The sequence below is a fragment of the Diabrotica undecimpunctata genome, chromosome 4 (assembly GCF_040954645.1).
Source record: "Diabrotica undecimpunctata isolate CICGRU chromosome 4, icDiaUnde3, whole genome shotgun sequence".
Lineage (NCBI taxonomy): Eukaryota > Metazoa > Arthropoda > Insecta > Coleoptera > Chrysomelidae > Diabrotica > Diabrotica undecimpunctata.
This window is the reverse complement of record NC_092806.1, coordinates 5,471,874-5,493,546: the sequence shown is the minus strand read 5'-3', so window position 1 is coordinate 5,493,546 and position 21,673 is coordinate 5,471,874. Positions and strand designations below refer to the sequence as shown.

The 21,673-nt window shown below is 34.1% G+C and overlaps 2 protein-coding genes across 5 annotated transcripts in view; one reads left to right on the top strand and one right to left on the bottom strand.

Annotated features, from left to right (window-relative positions):
* Nucleotides 1–21,673, top strand: part of Cad87A (cadherin 87A) — a 722,801-nt gene that overhangs the window by 33,505 nt on the left and 667,623 nt on the right. The gene's annotated exons all lie outside the window — the stretch shown is intronic.
* LOC140438052 (protein FAM200C-like) lies at nucleotides 3,052–4,870 on the bottom strand. The gene has a single exon (XM_072527765.1). It carries the CDS (start codon nucleotides 4,868–4,870, stop codon nucleotides 3,104–3,106), a length of 1,767 nt encoding a protein of 588 aa, XP_072383866.1. The 3' UTR covers nucleotides 3,052–3,103.

Sequence of the window (21,673 nt, the reverse complement as noted above, 5' to 3'; positions counted from 1 at the left end):
GTAGCTGGCTTAACAACTGGATTGCAATCAAAGAGATTAATTTGAGCAATTTTGATTGGTTAGGAGGATAAACGTATGGAATATTACAAGGTATCAAGATTTCAAATTTTCTCGAATATACAGTAGGTACATCTAGAAAATGTGTAAGAGTTTTAAAAAACAAAACTATGTATTTCATTTAAAGTAAAATTGAAAGTACATAATATATGAAAATAAACTGGACTCAAAATTATTAATAACGAATACGGTTATTACGAGGTACATTAGATGTCCCGTGAAATTTCTATTGAACTATAACCCTCTATAGCGAGGCAAATTTGGTTATAACGAGAGAAAATAAGATCGAAAAACGTGTTTTTGTCTGCTATCTCAGTTCTCGTTATAGAGAGAGTCTACTGTAATTCCCAACGTATTAATAGTAATAGCGACAAAACGTTGGAAACTGTCAAATATAACTTGAAGCAAATTATGAAACATTTTGCAAGACTTAGACTTTGTTTGGGAATATCACTAAGTAAGTATATAAAAGCTGTGCTTATGAAAAAAAAACGAGTTTGTTGAAGGAGGCGCTATTTAAGACAAGAGAAATGTTTTACATTTTACATTTTTTGTTTTGCGTTTCGGTCTAAATGAAATAATATGGAGAAATAAAAATATCGGGAAAGAAACGAAAGGCAGAATTTACAAAACAGTCATCAGATCAATAATGACATACGCGGCAGAAACAAGACCTGGCACAGAGAGGACAAAAGGATGTTAGAAACAGAAGAGATAAAAACACAGAAAAATTGATGGTAAGACACTGGGACAGAGCTAGAAGTACAGATATACGACGTAGATGCAAGGTGGAGAACATCAAGAACTGGGTAAGAAATAGAAGAGTAGAATGGAACGATCATATAAGCCGAATGACAACAAATAGAGTAGTAAAGATGGCAAGAGACGGTTCCCCAGTAGAAAGACGATCAGTGGGAAGTCCAAGAAAACGATGGAACGACAACTTACTCGATTTCTCACAAGTTGTTTTCGCGTCAAATAAATTAAGTGTATTAGTAGCCGACCCAAAGATTACAAAAGTGAATGTCTAAAAAAGCTTCTGAATACGAAAACAAGCAAACTTCCGAAAACTTAGATCCTGAATTAAATCTTTGAAGGTTAGGATATAGCGAAACGGATGACATATGTTGGCAAAAGGTCGCTTTACCCGAAAAGAAAAATTTATATCTCGAATTATACTCACGAATAACCAACTAAGTACACAAATGTAGACTGTAAAGTATACATTGATAGCGAGGAGTTTAATGGCCATTTAATAGTACTACAGTGTTATTCAGAGTTATTTGGTGCCTATATTGCAGTTCTGGTAGAACAGTATTGGGCCTTTATTGACCAAAACGAAGTTTTCCATGAAGATACAGCTTTTCTTTTATATATGTATGCCAAAGAAGAAAGTTTGACTTAGGTCAGGGAGTTGATTTTACCTCGGATACAAGGGTTCTTTCTTATGCTTGTCAGTTCTCAAAACTGGTTAGAACTTGAAGTGGAAGACGTAAAGAATTTTCTAAAATCAAATTATATTTGCGTAAACTTTGAAATGGAAGTATTTATGTCAGCAGTGAGATGGTTGAAACATGACTGGGCAAGCAGAGAGATCGATATAAGTATAAAATGTATAACATGTCGACATGTCTGTATAAAAAAAGAAGAAGAAGAAATTATCTTAAAATCAATGGCAAATGCTGGTACGTAAATGTGAAGCAGTTTGTTTAAATCTTTAACCAAATAATAAAGGAAAATGATCCAAGCTGTCCAAAACAAAAATTTGAAACATTTTATAGATATTCTAAACTTGGCAAAAGAAAATGCAGAACAGTGTAGAACGATATATAAAGCAAAGCAAAACAGGAATGCACCAGTAAGTGGTGTCTTGTAGTTATTAATAATTAACCCGTATAAAAGAAAATTGTAAATAGCCTTGTATCAAAAATTCCCCTTCTATTAATAATTAGCGCAACGTCAACAGGATTCTGTCAAAAAAAAGGTTCAAATAATCAACTGAGAATGTATTATTCATAGGGAAGTGCCTTTTGTTCGGTCGAGAGGCCCAATAATAGAAAATAAGCATCGAGGCCCGTCGAATAGGCACAGCCTATAAATTCCCATCTTCGTGTCCGTGACGTTTGGCGAGGAATTAATAGGGTTCCTTCTTTTTGTTTTGTTCCACTACAATTCACAAACAATAACAGGCCGAACGCGGGCTGAGAACGCGCTCAAGCCGTATCGATCAAAGGGAAACGTTATATTAGAGTCCTTATTGAAACCCACCTGTCAACTGAACTTCACGGAACACAACAAATTGGCTTTCACTCAATAAGCATTTTATTAAGGATCTGTAATTTATATTAAACTCAAAAATTTACAGGGAAAAGTCCGTAATATTAAAGATTTTGAAAAACTTATTGCTCTTTTATATATGTAGACTAATAAAATTAACTACAAATTTTTAAGAGAATATATCATCACCATGATATGGATTTTCGTTTTAGAAATGAAATTTTTAGATTTGTTGTCAATATCAACGCAACGTCTATAACAGCTATTCAAGCCAAAACTATTAAGCGAAATCCAAGACGCATTAAAAAAGATGAAAAACAAAGCACCAGGAGAAGATGGAGTCGTAATAGAAGCTATTAAGATGGGCGGACGTGCCATTTTCAACCAAATAAAAATTTTGTTTAACCTTTGTCTGGAACAATGCAGTAACAATTTTACTACACAAGAAAGGAGACAAGGCGCACCTAGAAAACTATAGACCAGTGGTTCCCAACCTTTTTCGTCCTACCGCCCATTTTTCCAAAAACAAATTACTTAACGCCCACCTTAAAAAACTCTTCCATTCTTAAAATTAGTAACGCACTTTCATTCACAATTGTTTTACCTTTTCTGGGTCAAAGGCTACCTTAAATATGATTCGACGGCCCCTTAACTAATCCAAGCAACAACAAAAAAAAATGTTTTATTCAAAAATACAGTATTCATGTATTGATCAAACTTTAACTTAAATACATATCATAAAAAACAATATAATAATAATATAACATTTTTAATGAGAAGGCTGAGCTTGATGTAATGATAGTAATCTGTCAATATTTGGTTCCATACTTGTCATCAGCAATCTTAAATCACCGCGCTCCACTATGGACAGTCTATTTCTCTTCTTTGTTAATAAATCGCTGACTATGCTAAATCCTCTTTCGGCTAAATACGATGAAGGAAAGGCAATGAAAAACTTCTTTGATGCAGCCCATAAAGCTGGATATAATACTGAAATTTGACATTGCAGCCAAAATTCTTGATATCCATTTTTAAATTTCACTTTTAACTCTTCATTTGTTGACAATTCTATCAATTCCTTCTGTAGTGATAATTCTGCTGTTTCTAAACTTGAGAACGGTTCTAGCACCCAATCTGGAATAATCAGACCAAGGATATCCTGAAATCTATTCCTAAAATTTTCTTGAAGTGCTTCCAATTGCTGGCAATATACCAGAATGTCTTCATCATTTGTCTCCACAGAGGAAATATTTTGAAACTGATGAAATTGTCTCCGACCCAAATTTTGCCTATACAAATTAAGTTTTGACACGAACGAGAAAATAGTTCCTTTTGCTTTGATCAAATTCAAATTATCACCTTGTAGCTGTAGGTTTGTTTCATTAAATTTATCGTATAAATCAGTTAAATAAGCAATATTGCTCTTAAATTTTAATAAATTGTCTCTCAAAGAATCATCTTTGCTTTCAAAAAACTCTAAAACTGAGTCAAAGAGATCATAAAATCTTTTTAGACAGGTACCCTTCGAAACCCATCGAACTTCTGTGTGCAACAATAAACGATTAAAATTCTCGTCGTTTTCATCACATAGTTTTCTAAACAATCTATCATTGAGAGCACTGCTTCTGATCTTGTTAACTGCAGTAATTACATATTGTAGTGAACAATGAAGGCGATCACTAAGATTTTTTGCAACTAAATGCTGTCTGTGAATTACACAATGCACGGCGAGTATATTTGGTACCGCTTTTTTCAAATATGCTATCAGTCCGCGGTGTCGTCCAACCATTGCCGGAGCACCATCTGTAGCAACAGTTATGACATTTTCCAGAGGTATACCTTTATCTGTAAAATAGTGTTCCAGAACATCAAATATCGATTTGCCTTTAGTATCTGTTTCCAGTGTTCTTACAAATAACAGTTCTTGACAGATTTTTTCACTTTTTATGAAGCGAACGTACGCAAGAAGTAAAGACTCATTGTTTGGCAGAGTTGATTCATCAAGCTGTAAAGAAAACTCAGTAGTCTTTAAATAATCAGTTAGAGAACGTTCCACATTCTCAGACATTTCGTCAATTCGTCTCTGTACCGTATTATTGCTTAATGGAATTTTTTTAATAATATCAGATGCGGGCTGGTGCAGTACAGTCCGCAAAACTTCACTTACAGCTGGCAGTATTAATTCTTCGCCAATAGTATGGGGTTTTCCTGATTTGGCTATAAGTAAGGAAATGTTATAAGAAGCACGTAGCCCATCATCGTCTTGCTTTGATGCTACTGAAAAGATACTAGCTAAAGTTGGACGTTTGATATGTTGTTTTTTGAGCATTTCAAAATATGATAAATTTCTGTCTTTTCTGTCGGGATCTATTTTGGTCAAATGTTCTTGTAATCGTGAAGGTTTCATGGCTTCATTTGAGAAAACTCTCTGGCAAATTAAACACATTGGTAATGCCTTATTAGAAGGCGACTGAATAAAACCATACTTCAAATATTCGCCATTGTATTGTCTGCACTTTTTCTTTGGATCGGACATACTGTAGGTATATCTGTAAAAATAAATATGCTGTAGCCACCGCTTTGATAATTTTAAATAATAAACTTTTAAATATTTTTTTAGTTAGCAAAATCAATATTTCAGAGTGGCGGAATATCCAAGCAAGTAGTCGGGAAATTTAAAACATGCCACAAGTAAATAAATATACACTGAGAGAAGAATTTGAGGAAAAATTACAAAACAACTTATTAAAAATTACCATACTGTACACATATTATAAAGATAACTTTATATTCAGTAAATAGTTTATTTTTGGCAGTCTATGATCAGTATAATAAATTTTATTAAGATTTTTTGTACTTTATACCCAATTCTTCTCTCAGTGTAGGTAGGTCCTAATTAACTTTTTACTTTGATCCAGTTTGTGCAAGTTGGTACTTTTTAAATATTTTACAATAACTATACATATAAGGAAACAAATTTAGATTTATTACATTTTTACAAATACCTCGTAAATTACGATAGGGAAAAATAATAAAGAATTATAGTAAGTGATATAAATGCCACGTAGATACTTACCTTTGTGACAAATATGTATTACAATAAAATATATTTCTAATAAATGCACTGCAACTTTCTGCAAATAACACACAGAAAATTCACCACCCTGCTTTGGCGAAACAATCTCGAATGATTAAGTTATGCCTGACCATGCCGCTGCGCGAAGGAGGAGCCAAAATTCACTTAAAGCAGAAAGGTTCTACTGGAAGTGGAATTATACTAACCAAACTGAAACGTTCTACGTTCGACTGCAACGTCGAAATTGTTGCAGTGTTGGACTGAGTGATAAATAAAAAATTGCACGGTGCATAACCAAAATGCATTTTGTGCATTTCGTTTATATTTTCGGATTGTTAGAAGTTGTTAGAAGCAAAGAAGCAATGAGTTACTTTAGGGGGGCGGCAGCTGTTCCTCAACGCCCCCCAAATTTTCCTTGGACCCAAAAAGCCCCCTCATCTCTCTTCAACGCCCACCGGTGGGCGGTACCGTCCCCGTTGGGAACCACTGCTATAGACCAATCGGCTTATAAAACCACATCTATAAAATGTTTACCCGAATAATTGCGACAAGACTAGAAAAAAAGTTGGATTTCTACCAGTACCAGTTGGGAGACAGCGCCACGTACTTTAAAGGAAATGTAACGAGCAGACAGTTGTGTCCGTATTGGATTCGGTGTCAAAAGGGGACAGCTCTGGAGGTTACACGTGGAATTAATTCATATGTTAACCGCTTCAATGTAGCACCTGCAAAACATGTGGAATACGTTATCCTGTAGAAGCATTTGGCACGTGTTTATTTGTATAGTGTATTACAAAGTGTTTTCATTTTACGTTTTTATTCTGTGCATTTCGGAACAAAAAGATGAAATAGAGTTCATAGCATTTGATTACCAATAATATATGCCTCTGCCCCACCTACTTAGTGGAGTTTTGTTTTAAACGGCAACTTTGGGAATCCAACTTTTGTATATTTAAAGCCAGTTCCGGAAAATCTTATTTTTCCATGGACGATGAAATTGTAGTCAAATAAGGAACTAATGATTTTTTACATTATTTTTTTGAATTTTATATCTTCCAAACAGTGGCAAAATTATACTTATATTCTGACATTTGCAGCTCCCAAAATACAAACCAAATCATGGCTCATTATCTTTGGATAATCGAAAAGGATCGTGTTGGCAGGCAGAAGTGGTTGAATTGGTAAAACACACGGCTAAAACAATCAATTGTTGAAATTTTCAAGAGGACTTCTTGTTCTTTCTATATAATCCTACTATAGGAATATTCCTACCAACTCAATTATGTTTCAAAATAAATTGTGATAGTATAAGAACTTATCTGTTAAAAATGAATCGGTGTTGTGGGGTGAAAATTACCAAAAACTAATTAATACTGAAGTTCAAATTTAATTAGACCCAGCCTATGAGACATGTTCACCCCTTAGAATTACGTTCGGGTGTCATAGTTCATTGGACCGAGGTGTATTAACTCGAGTAAAAACAGGAGTCACTCCACCGCGCTCCAATGCTCCAGTGTTTTGTTTTCTCTCTTTGTCTTTCTTAATCACTCTGATTTGCTACAATTCTGTAAAGAGATCTTTCTGCAACGTATCTCAGTACGTTGGCTGCTTCTCTTAGGCAGCTGTTGTGTGCCGCTTGTATTTTCTTTTTGGATGTATTGCATACGTGTCCCCATGCGAGAGATGCATATGTTAGCATAGGAAGAAATATACTATTTATTTATCCCCCACAATATCTTCTTAGAGTGCCATATCCCTACGGAACGTCGGCGACTACCATGCTTATATTTTTATACTGATCTCGGTCTTGCGCTACGTGTAGCAATTGGTCCGCTGTCAAACCTGTCCACTGCCGCAAATTCCTCAACCAAGAGAGTTTCTTCCGTCCTATCCATTTCTTTCCTTCGATTTTACCGTTGAGAATTAGCCGAAGGAACTCATATCTTGGTCCTCTGATCATATGTCCAAGATATTCTAGTTTACGCCTCTTAATAATATTTAATAGAGTTCGTTGATGTCCCTTTCTTCGAAGAACTTCTTCGTTTCTGGTTCTGCTAGTCCATGGAATTTTTAGTATCCTTCGATACAACCACATCTCAAACGCCTCGATTTTATTCATGATATCGGCGTTTAAAGTCCGAGTTTCACATCCATACAAAAGTACAGACCACACGTAACATCTTGTAAACTTTTCACGGATTTCCAAATTTAATGAGTTATTGGATAATAGAGGCTTGAATTTTTGAAATGAGTTTCTTGCCTGTTCAATTCTACATCGAATTTCGAAGGATGGATCTAGATTTTGGGTAATCCAACATCCAAGGTATTTGAATCTCTGAACTCTCTGCAGCGGTTGTTGGTTTAATATTAGTTGGGTTGCGCCGATATCGACTTTACTGGTCACCATGTATTTAGTTTTATTGATATTTATCGACAGTCCCCAATTTGTGCATTCCATGTCAACTCTATTGATTAGCTCCTGCAAATCGTCGATGTTTTCAGCTAGAATCACAGTATCGTCGGCGTACCGTATATTGTTAATTATTTCTCCTCCTATGATAATTCCTTTTTGATCTTTTAAAGCTTCCCTAAATAGATTCTCAGAATACACGATTCTCAGAATACAAGAGGGTGGGAGATAGTATACAGCCTTGTCTTACGCCTCGTTCAATACTGATTGGCTTTGATTATCTGTTGTTGGTATTAATAATGGCTGTTTGGTTCCAGTAAAGTTTGGCAATAAGTTTGATGTCTTTCTCATCTAGTTGGATGCTCTGCAAGGCGGTAATTAGTCTGGTATGCTGAACGCGATCAAATGCCTTTTCAAAATCAATGAAGCACATATATACGGGTTTTCTTACCTCCCAACATCGTTGAAGGAGTGTTTGCATAGAAAATACCGGAACCCGAACTGCTCTTGACTAATTATTTCTTCGCACTTGATAATTCGATTTAGGAGAATATGCAACAGTATTTTAACGGCATGGCTCATTAAACTAATGAGTCTACAGTCGCTACATTTCCTAACGTTTGGTTTCTTAGGTAGGGGAATAAAGATCGATTTTAACCAGTCCGATGGAATTTCACTGGTATCATATATTTCATTGAAAAGTACAGTGAGTTCTTTTATATTGTCATTTGAGAGTAATTTTAGCCATTCGCTGTATATTTGATCTTGTCCACTGGCTTTGTTGTTTTTGGCTTGGTGTATGGCTTTTTCCACTTCAGCTTTTAAGATTGATGGTCCTGTATTTGCACTTAAGTTAGGTAGTGATCCTTGATCATCCTTAAATAATGCTTTAATGTAGTTTTCCCATTCCTCCATTACTTCGTTTTCTAGGGATAGTGCATGACCTTCATTATTCGTTAATGTTATGGGTGTATTTCTTTTGTGTACTGTAACTTCTTTTATTTTCTTATGTGTGTTAAATTCGTCATGTTTTCGTTGCAATTCTTCTAGTTCCTCACATTTTGCTTGCATCCATAACTCTTTGGCTTCCCTGATTTTTCTTCGAATCAGATTATGCTTTCGTTTATACTCTGAGTTATTTCTATTTTTAAGCTGTCTTCTTTGGTCCATCATTTCGATTATTTCATCTGTCATCCATGCTTGCTTTTTATAATGTGTGACAATTCCACTTTGCTTTGCTGTATCGATGATACCATTCTTTATGTTATCCCATCTTTCTTCGACTGTTGGTACATTGTATACTTGTGTGATGTTGTCTCGAATTTTTTCGTTCATTGTCTGTTCAAAGTGATGTTTAAATTCTTCTTCTTTTAGTTTTTGTCTATCGTATTTCTTTGTAATGGAAGGTTTTTTGATTGTCTTTAATTTTAGGTTGATTCTAGATGCCAGTAAATTGTGATCGGTGGCTGCGTCGGCACAATATAGTTGCGGGGTTAAAGAGTTATTTTCGCCATAAAAATTGTTAAGAGTTATTTTATACGGAGGCACCAGCGAAATAATACACCAGAAATAAAAGTGTTGGTTTTGGACTTAAAAAAATTGAGTATGTATGTTAATTTTACTTGCTAACGCATCAGTTTAGACATAAAATAACGTTTTCTACTTAATTTTAACTAACATAAACTCTAATTCAAAATTTGATCAAATATAAATTCTTAACAATTATTCTAACCAGAACTAAATAAAACTTTTTTTTACAATTCTAAAAAATTTATTCTACGGAATCAGTACCTGTTGGTATCATAATAAACTTCACTGTCGCAGTATCAAACCATCGATTCATATAGAAATTATGACTAATTCTGGAACGTCACTCGTTAGTGCACCTTGTACCAATTATAATCAAGATCTCGACAAGGATGATACAACGCTGCGGTTGTAGTAGCTTTACGAACTTGTTCTTAATAGTTTTAATTGTTGGAGTGCTGTTTGTTAATTAATGTAGCAGATTTACTACACAAACGTATATTCATTGTCAAAATTACTTTTAATCTTACACTAAAAACTAAAGGATATTTAAAAATGTGTATTATATGAAAAATTTAAAGAAAATACAAACTAAACTGTAGCATTATTCTAGGTGTTCAAGCAAATGAGTATAGTTCGTACCTACATATTTTGAAAAAATTGCTTTCAAAGTTTGTTGTTGTTTTAAGCGTTAGTACAAGTCACTGGAGGTGGAACTGAGGTCATCATCATGCAAACTCTTCTGTCCACTGCTGGACATAGGTCTCCCCCATTTTTCGCGACTCTTCACGGTTCTGTGCGTCTTGTTGCCATTCGTTTAATGTCGTCCATCCAGCGTGTTGGTGGTCGTCCTCTGCTGCGTTTGTCTTCTCTTGGTCGCCAGTCTATTAGTTTTCTGGTCCATCTTGGGTATTTTAGTCTCGCTAAGTAACCTGCCCAATTCCATTTCAGCTTGGCTTTACGTTCGACGACACCAGTGATACCTGTTCTTTTCCTTAGGTCTTGGTTCCTTATTTTGTCTTTTATTGTCACGCCGAGAATCGAACTTTCCATGCGCCTTTGTTGCATCGCATTTTAGTGCTGTTGTTTTTGTGAAAGTGAGAGTTTTTGGTCCGTATGCCATAATAGGAAGAACGCTTTGGCCAAATGCCTTTCGTTTCATAGCTATCGAGATGTTGCTCTTAAAGATGTCTCTTAGTGAACCATACGCCAACCAAGCAAGTGTTATTCGTCGTTGAAGCTTATTCTCATTTCATGACTGATATATATGTACTTTTTTGTCAATTCTACCACTTGATTTTGGATGGTTAGGTGTTCGCTGGGAACCAAATTTGTCATAAATATAGTCTTACTGATGTTCATTTTTAGACCTATTGTTGACGATCTTCTTCTTCGCGTGCCATATCAGAATTATCCGACATTGGCGATCACCATTGCGAAGGCTTCTCGATCTTCTGCAATATGGAATAATTGTCCTGCATTTGATATCTGTGTCCATTCACGAATGTTTTTTAACCAAGAAACTTGCTTTCTTCCTACACCTCTACGGCCCTCTATTTTGCCTTTAAAGATCAGTTGTAACATTTTATATCGACTTCTTCTTACTATATGTCCCAGATAAGACATTTTTCGATGTTTAACAGTCTTTAGCAGTTCTCTATCTTTGTTGACGCTCCTTAGTACTTCTTCATTAATGTTCCTTGCTGTCCAAGGTATCTTTAGCATTTGTCTATGAACCCACATTTCCAATGCTTCTATTTTGTTCATGATCGATACTTTTAGCGTCTACACTTCTGCACTATACAAAAGTACGGACCAAACATAGCACTTAACCATTCTTTGTCTTAGTTCTAAACTGAGATGATTATTGCAAAGAAATGACTTCATTTTCATAAAAATAGTTTTAGTCATTCCTATTCTACGTTTTATTTCTATGTCTGGATCTAGTTGGCCCGTTATCACAGTTCCCAAATATGTCATTTTGTGGACTTTCCCAACTTGGACTCCGTTTAATTGAAGCTTTGCATCGGGATGTGGGTCACGACTAAACACTAAACATTTGGATTTGTTTGAGTTTATTTTTATGCCGATTTCCTCTCCTACCTCGTGAATACGATCAAGCAGAATTTGGAGACCTTCAATATTATCTGACAGAATTCCTGTATCGTCCGCATATCTAATCACATTAAGTAGTTCCCCGTTGATTTTTATTCCATATGGTTGTCTCTCAAGTATCTTTTTAAATAACTGGTCCGAGTAAACATTGAACAATGTTGGCGACAAAATGCAACCTTGTATGGAGATTTCATCGGTGTAGTTATCTCCAATTTTTACGATAGCAGTTTGGTTCAAGTACAAATTTTTAATCTATTCCGATATTTTTCAGTATTCGCATTAATTTTACATTACTGTATTTACATTGCTGTACTTTATCGAATGCCTTTTCGAAGTCCAAGAAACATGCAAATACATCTTTTCTTTGGTCACGGCATTTTTGTAATAGGATGTTAAGCGCAAAAAGTGCCTCTCTGGTTCCCATAGCATTTCTAAAACCAAATTGGGTATCTTCGAGATCTTCTTCGCATTTGCGTCTAATTCTGTTGTGAAGTATTCTTAGGAAAATTTTAAGGACTCATTATGCTAATTAATCGATATTCTGAGCATTTTCTTGCATTGAGTTTTTTAGGTATTGTGACAAAGATGGATTTGAGCCGATCTGTGGGAATCACTCTGGTGTTATATATTGAATTAAAAAGTCTTACTACTACTTTTATGTTATCATCCTCTATTAAGTTCAGCAACTCAGTTGGTGTATCATCTGGACCACAAGCTTTTCTAATTTTAGCATTATTTATAGCGTGTTCTACCTCGAATTTCATAATTTCTGGGCCGTCAGTACAGTTTTGGTAGAATGCGGCAATATTATTCCTGTCATCTTCAAACAACTCTGATATATGCCATTCTTTTCTTATTTCGTGCTCATTTACAATAATTTTGTTATTATTGTCAACGAGTACAGGGAGAACTCGTTTTTTAAATATGTTACTCATTTCTTTTTTTTTGTGCATATTAAATAAGTCGTGTTTAGATATTACATCCTCCATTTCGGTGCACCTTTCTCTCATCCATTTTTCTTTGGCTAATGTGATCTCCTTTTTTATTCTTCTCTGCAGGTGTCTATATTGAGTTTCACTAGATTTTATCAGTCGACGTTGTTCCATTAATTTCAAGATGTCGTCTGTCATCCATTTATTTTTCTTGATTAAGTTTTTTCTGTAATCATTGTTTGTGGAGATTTCATTAACTTGGTTTTTAAATTCACTCCATAATTCTTCTGGATCTTCTAGTTGTTCTCCGATGTTTTTTATTCTATTGTAAAATGCTTTTTTAATGTTATGTTTTATGTTTATATCGACAAAGTTAAGTACTATATTGGCTTTTGGTTTTTGTCGCTGAATTCATTTTAACCTTAGTTTAATATCTGCTATAAGTGGCAGATATATTATAGATTATATAACTTAATAATAAATTTTTACTATGTTAGAATTAGGAGTTGTCTTTCGAGGTGAGCTATATTCCAACTATAATGGTAAAGGGTATTGAAGGGTATTCCAGAGTATTGAAGGCTATATTCCAACTTCAAGGGTAAAGGATATTGAACGTATTTTTATGTAAAAAAGACATAACTTAGATTGTCAGATAATTGATAATTGAATATTGAACGAAACTAAATACAATTCCAATAGGAAGATGTAATATAACTTTTTAAGATATACCAACATATTATATTTCTATTAGGATTGCTTTATCGGGTTAATTAATACTAAAAAATGGTTCCGTTTTAAGTAATAATAAAATTCCCATTACAAAAACTACGTTCCCTAAAACTGATGCTTCATTATCAAAAGATTACAACGTCCAGAAACACCCATAATTATTCCGAAGGAGTTGCGTTAAGCGGAGCTGTAATTCCTTATTAAGCCGGGCCTCGCCGAGATAATTAATATTCAAAATTTCTTGTTATAGGCCATAACTTCTAGCTAAGACACAATTAGTTACCTCGTTAGGACTAAATCGGATCTCACTACTTAGGATGAAGTGCTTGTTCTTCGTAATTCTGTACGAAATATGTGTTGGTATCAAATACACCAGCGATCGTGATGTTTAGATACTTACAGAAGTTTTTGGTCGTTTTTGATCCTATTTTATAAGGTTTTTAGAGCTTTTATTGCGATTTAATTAACGGCTTTTAGTAATAAATCTAGAAATATACAAACCACATTTCATTGTTAGTATACTCAATATACAATTAATCATTTTAATTAAAGAACAGTCCTAACCAACAAATCAATAAACTAACAACTTTATCAGTTGCACAACAAGGATTCAGATCCGGAAGATCCTGTGTAGAGGCCGTGTTTGTACAGACGCTGTGTAGACAAATCACAGAAAAGGCTATCGAGTACAATAAACCAGCATATCTATGTTTTATAGACCTGACAAAGGCTTTCGATCGCATCCAAGTCGAAGAAGTTTTACACCTACTGTATAAAAGAAACATACCAATCAATATTATACAAACCATCGAAAACATCTACTTCCATAATCGAATACGGGCAAAGATAAATGGAAAACTAACACAGTGTCTACACTTCCCGTCATATAAAACTGGTACACTTTTTTTTCCCAATGTAAACCTGTGTTCAGACTGGACACAATGGTTCGTGAATCAATTCGTTGTTGCCATCACAGATAACGGAATTTCAATAATTTAAATAAAACGTAAAACGTAAAAAATAACGTTCAAAAATGTATAAAGTTTTTAGATAGGTATTATTCTTATTATTAACAACAAAAAACCGTATCTAATAAATTTAATAACCAGAGAGATGATTGAGTGAATGTCCAAACTGTTGACTGTATGTTATGTCAATAAGTTTAGTAACAGGCAAATTGCCTAAATTAATTTATTATTTATTACATAAACGATAAATGTGAAAAACTAACATTATACTTTATCCTACGTAGATTATAAACTATAAAATATCCGTGACGAAAAATGCTTTTCAAAACGTGACAGTATTACATTACAATCCAATATCTCACTGTAATGTTCCTTATGGAGGTTGAATCTACACCCTAATTGTAATCCGTTTTTATCTATAAATAGACTATTAATTTTTTACATTATTATGTATAAAATGTAAACAAAAACATTTACCTACCCATTGAGATGCATATTTTTTTCAAAATTAGATGATTTACGGTGTATAAATGATAATGAGAATAAAATTAAGCGGAGTACGATATCATCGTCTTAAAAAATCCTCTTATAACTGAAAAATGTTGGTTTAGTATCTACAGATGTTATCAGTGCGTGAAAACTTCTCGAACCTATCCGAACGATTAAACATAAAAAGTATTGCTTGCCATCAGTCAGATTTGACAAGTTTGTCAAAGTGAATTTTTAAAGATGCCACGTCAGTTAAGTGAGTTTGATAAAACGAGAATAATTTCAAAAATAGAAGATGGTTGGTCTATTCGACAACTGGCTCAAGAGATATTTAGAAGCAAAACCACAATCCACAACATTAAAAAAAATGGGAAAACAAGCAGACTTTGGATAGAAGGAGAGGGAGTGGGAGACCAGTTATTACTACAGCCCAACAAGATGAAACATTAACTAATCATTTAAGAGCGTATCCCTTCCATATGACAAGGCAAGCAAAAGTTGAAAAACAGATTTTAAACAGATTTAAAAAATTCTGCAGCCGCCCGAAAATACAAATTTAACGAGAAACATAAACAAAGTAGACTCCTATTTCCTTTAAATTACGTTTTAAATGATCCAGTCAATTTTTGGGACCGTGTAATTTTTACTGATGAAAAAGTATTCCAGTCTCATTATGATGGCCATAATAGGGTTTATAGACCGCCTCGAAATAGGTTTAACGAAAACTATATTTTATCAAGTGATAAGTCCGGACGGTTCTCTGTAAATGTTTGGGCTTGGATGTATAGAGGAGGTTTAGGAATGTGTTGGAGAATTGAAAGACGATTCAATACTGAAACCTATTTACATATATTAGATAATGTGATGTTGCCATCGGTTAGGGAAATTTTTCCCAACAATAATTTTATTTTCCAGCATGACATCTGTTCAATCCACACAGCCCACCGTGTACGGGATTACCTTATGGAAAATAGCATTGAAGCTCTTCCATGGCCCTCTGAAAGTCCAGATATTAATCGAATAGAGAACGTTTGGGGACTTATGATCAACAAAATACAAAAATTAAATGTAGTTTCCCAAAACAGGATCATTTATGGAACATCATTGAAGAAACCTGGGAAAGCTTGGCCGAAGATGAAAATTTGTCACTAAATTTAATAAACTCAGTTCCCAGAAGATTACAAAAAGTGATTAATAATAATGGGGCTATGACAAAATATTAACTTTTCGAATTGTAATACATATATTTAAATTCCACACTTGTTCACTGCAAAAATTATTCATTTCTTATTAATTTCAAATTAAATTTTAAATTTTTCCAGTGGGTTTTATTTACTGTAGTATTCCACAACTTAATACAGTTTTGTGCTACACCTTACGAGAAACCAATCACACCTCTCGATTTGAAATTAAACATAATAATTTAAAGTCATGTCTAGATTTATTATCTATCATTATTTTTGAATTGAAATATTTTCATACATTATAATAAAACACGAATCAATGTATGGGTACTGAGATAATGGAAAATTTCAAAATTATTAGAATTTTTTAAGATGTATGTTTAAATAAATGTTTAAATATAAATGTGATTGACTGATCGAGAATTGATATAATATTTTCGTTGAACTGGCAAAGTTGCCTTCGAAATTAGAATGACACATGTGAAAAGCTCAACTTACACAACTTGAAAAACACGATTTTCGGTTATAAGAGTTGTACCAGTTTTTTATGACGCGAACGGTACCAGTACAAAGCGGAGTCAGACAGACAGACAGACAAAGAAATTCAAATATTATGTTATGCAGACGACGCCGCATTAATCGCCGAGACCGAACACGAGCTCCAAAGATTAACACATAGGGTTGGAGAGGGTTGGTAAAGAAACAGAACTAATCACCACTATACAAACCAGTAATAAATGAACAAAAAAAAACATTAAAATCGTGTTTTTATTTTGATTCCACAATTTGCTGGATCCGCGCTGGGTCCAGCTGGATTCAGGTCAATCTTGCAAAAATCCAGCTGGACTGAAAATGCTGCTGGAGTGCAACCCCTAGTTGGTACTTCAGTCAAAAAGGAATGGAGGGACACAGCGATCAAGAATCCACGAGATGCCTTCATAAAAGGGTTCTCTACTGGACTGAAATCTCCAAACCAAAGAGGTCCTCGGTTTGTTCTTCTTCATGCTGGACGCGGAACTGGTTTTGTGGCATGGGCTGAATTAACTTTCTTGGCCAAGAAGAGAACCGCTAAATAGATATTTTATGTATACAGGCATTTTTTATAGAATTAATTTGTTTTTTTGTTTATTCTCTTATTTAACTCAGTTAAATTAATGAGTAAAGATTTTTGCAACGAAGTGCGTACGGTCCTAATTTCTCAGTCTATCGCCAAACTACTACACACCTACCACTGTGCCGATATGAGCGGCATCACGGCGCTCCCTAAGACCAACACTGCATTCTAACTGTGGCTTCTACTAGAGGAAGATTAATAATCGTATTTTTTGTCCACGCTTTAGTAGGTAGATAAGACAATAGATATCCCAATAGAATCCGTTTTGTAAAATGAATGTCAGTAACGGAGTTTCCCATAATCGCTTAGAAGGTACATTTGTTGACCAAAATCTAGTATAAGACAAAACTAACACTTTCCCATACATTTCATATATATGGAGAGTATATTATGACAAAAGTCCAAATATTTGATCCTTACGTTTTTATAAGGTTTATATATAAAACACACACGTTAAATCACTAATAACTGTGTAATAATTTGACGTTTGGCAACATTTTGAGAACATATGTATTAATCTTTCCATTTTGATTGATTACTAAATTTATTTGTGATTTATGATCTCTGCATTTTGGTGTTTGAATTGTATGTATGGCTTTTGTTAATTAAACAAATGATAAAATATAATTTCGTCACATTTAAACAAAAACGCAATAATTCGAATTAACAGCGAATGTGGTTTATGGAGTACACAGCACAGTCGAGTTCGTTCAAATATGTTTCATGAAAATTAAAATATCTTTTGCCGGTATATTTTATTTTGTTGTGTAAAAATAACCTACATGCTAGATGAATATGTATAAATATATAAATTTATAAAACATAACTAAAAAATACCAAAACGGTATTGAGATCGATGGCACTGAAGGTTTTCAACGGAAATGAATCACAAGTCAAATTTAATAACAAAAGCAAGCAAAACTCTAAAATTAAGTCTTCTGGATCCTTCTTCTGTGGAACTTTCTCGTTACTTCCTAATTACACACAACGCAAAAGTTTAGGGATATTTTTATAAATAGACGTATTTTGTTTATCTGTAATCAACTTAAAAAACTAATACAAAATTTGTAGTTTAAATTGTTGTTTAATATGTCAAAAACCATAAATTGCAAAAAACAGAAAATTGGAGCAAAAAAAATATATTGAAAATCACCCATCTTTCACATACCACCATAAAATGTTAAAAATACAAAATATAAACTTAAAATAAAGTATGGCCACCACGTTGGTTTATCACAGCTCTACATCTACTGTTCATGCTCCGAATCACATTGTTAATATCTGCTTGAGGTAGTTGTGTCCATTGTTCTCTCACAAGCTCTTTTAATTGAAATTCATTGTAGATATTGCCCATATGTGGAGTAATTCGTTGGAGCATGTCCCATACATGCTCAATGGGATTCAAGTCCGGTGATTGTGCTGGCCACGGCAATACATCAATACCCTCGTTATCCAACCAGTTTGTTACAATATGCGCAACATGTGGCCGAGCGTTATCATGCATAAAGTAAAAATTTTCTCCAACAGCAGCAGCAAACGGGCGCACAACAGGTTCAAGAATAGTGTCCAAATATTGCTGACTTGGGAGAAAGCCACGTGAGAAAATGAGGTCAGTTCTTCCGTCAACCATGATTCCGCCCCATACCATTAATGTACCACCTCTGTATGTATACACTTCTTGAAGATGTCGTAATCGTTCTCCATTTCCGAGTCGTCTCCAAACTCTTGTCCGACGAGAATCTGGATGAAATCCATATCTAGACTCGTCACTAAACAAAACTGTGGTTCAGTCATTGTCAGTCCAATTCTGAAACTCTTGAAATCAGGTTAATCTATCAGCGCGATTGCCTCTAGATAGAGGTGGACATCTCAGTGGTCAAGATTGGCTTCATGGAGACGATTCCTCACAGTACTGCTGCTAATTGTTACATTATGTGCAAGCTGTAATTCATTAACCAGCTCGGATGCTGTAATTGTTGGCTGCCTTCTGGAATTTAAAATTAAATATCGGTCTTGAGCGACGGTTTTAGAGCAACCACATCCTGGATGTTGCTCGGATGGACTCCCAGTGTCTCTAAACCGACGCCACAAACGACTTACGACGCTTTGGGAGACACCCAGCTGGTCAGCAACTTGTGTTTATCGCATACCAGCTTGAAGGAGGCTCACGGCTCTATTCATATCATCCAACGTTAAATGTTGTCGTTGCATGGTAAAAAGACAATATCTTTAACTCACCTATTAAGCAAGAATGGTATAAAGTGACTAAAATTAAAAACAAACAAAACATAAAAATGTCGATTGTTTTGTCCCTCATAAAAAACATTCTAAAACACGTATTGCTATCAGTTTTACAATTTTTTTTTGATAAGAAGTGAGTGTCTATATCAAAAATTATAGTACAAGCAAATTTATATGGTCATGAAATTTCTGTCATTGGTATTGTCAAATTATTAAAATATCCTTAGACTTTTGCGTTGTGTGTATTTCGGCTTATTGCCTATACTTAATTTTCGTTTTTGGAACACATTCAATGAATATATTGCCTGGTGTAATAAATTCATATTTTATTACACTAGAATTGTGTCACTTGCTCAACCCGGTCGTTTCAAATAAGAAGATCTTCATAAGTACACAGAGAACTTATATCTCTACAGACTAATAGTAAAAATACAATAATTTCTCCCAATTATTTTCTCACAATTTTTTTTTAGCTACGTTCATGGCTAACAAACCGACGTCTCACGTATCGATTTCCTAATTACTGAAAGTGGCATCGCATTGTATCCTTAAGGCCCTGATCTTACAAGAATTTATTCAATGAATTCTTTGCCTTTTGTAAATTTAAAAAGCACACATTTTCTAAACCTTTTTCACGTTACATACTCGTGTGCTTTCTCTAAATATCGAGTTTCTAAAAAAAAAAGAAAGTCCAGTTGATTCCAAATAGTTTCCTGTAACCCAGATTTAGGCCTATTTTCGTATATATCCTAAACTCCCCCTTCTTAGACGAAAATTTAAGCCCTAATAAGAATCTTTTAAAGTTTACTTCACTTGTGTACCAGATCCCGAATAAGTCAGTTCAACTGGGCCGGTTAGTCATTTACTCATATCATGTATATTGTAACTGTCCCGCTAATTTCGATTATATTTTATTAAGCTCTAAAGTGCAGTGGTTAGTGATATGTGTGTAGCTTGTGTCTGGGGCTCGGGAGACTAAGATCCCGGAATCTCTGAAGAAGACATCAGAATGGATGTCGAAAGCTCGCTGCAGTAATAATCGACGCGGTTCAACCCGGAAGTTTTAATATTAATTTTTGTTATAGTAATAATCTTAGCTTTAGGTTTAATTCTACTAACCGTGAATATTGATCTCTGAGTCTTTGATCTTGGCTTTTGTTACTTTTTCTAGATATGTTGTGGGGTCCGACGAGATTCTTTGATATGTCGTATCGTTTAGGATGTCGTTATATTAATATTATTTCAATCTTTAAATAGAAAACGTTTCGTGCAGTATTTCTGCACTTCTTCAGTTTTAATGATTGTAAAGTGACATAAAGATGTAAAGCAATATTAAATTTAATCTTTTTAGTTGTTAAAGAGTTATAAGTTAAAAATGAAGCTATTAACAGCCTGAAGTTTTGAAATTGCCACACGATGTTAATCCATGTAAGTACTATAGGTATATATTATTATCAATATATACACTGCAGAAATACATACCTAAATACTTACATCGCAAGAATTATTTTCGGAACTCCTCTCTTACTTAATACAATCAAAGAAATACCAAATCACAGTAGGCTAAAGTTCCTATTCCCTACTTTACCGTCATTCAAAGACGCTTTAAAATAAAGAAATACTTTCCTTCATAAATTTATCTCGCGACTTACTATAAAAAAAAAACGGAGCAAATCTCCTTCCCTCCCACTTATTTGCACAAGCTCCCTTCTCTTTTCTGATACGCTATTTGTTTTGGAGGAAAACCTGCATCGGAATAAATAACGAAATTATTTCGGAGGTGAATGTGGGGAAAACCGAAAAGAGATTGTTTTGATATGTGCCTTTAAATAAAAGAAAATCTTTGTAGGAAAAACACACGAGACTTTGGCGGTTCGAGCTTTTCTAAATATTTGCCGAAGCAGCTTTTTCCAAGCAATATTCGACGATATAGACCTGTCGATAAAAGATTTCGCACTTATCTGGGTTTTAATATTTGAGCATCTAAAGAGAAAATATTGACAACCACGAGCAAAATGTATAAAGAAATAAACTTTCTGATCAAATAAAAGTAATTTTATACAGAGATTACTAATAAGTTGGTGTAGCCGTGAACTTTAGAGAATATATTTTTTTTATATCTTCATTAAATATCTCTGTTTTTAAAAGTAATAATATTTCATTGAGGATTCTTTAAGGATATTTGCTCTTCAGGTTAGTCCTTTGTCTAGGTGATTTGACTTTATTCAGGATAAATCTGCTGTGGTATTTTTTACATGACATCGTTTCGCACGTTGAAAACAAAAGTGACACTATGCCAAATTTACAATTTTACAGTAGAGCATTTTTTTATTTCGGGGATAAAATTAATAAGATAATTTTGTTTTTTTAACAATATATGGCAGTTTTTTTCTTAATATTAGTCTTGCTTTGCAATGTATTTAATGGCTAAATACATCACCTAGTGTAATATTCTGACATAATATGTCACAAGCTAAGCTAGAACTGATTTTTGTTTTTAGTGTCATTTTTGTTTTGCATGATTTGGAAAATATTTGCTAATTGTGACATTTTT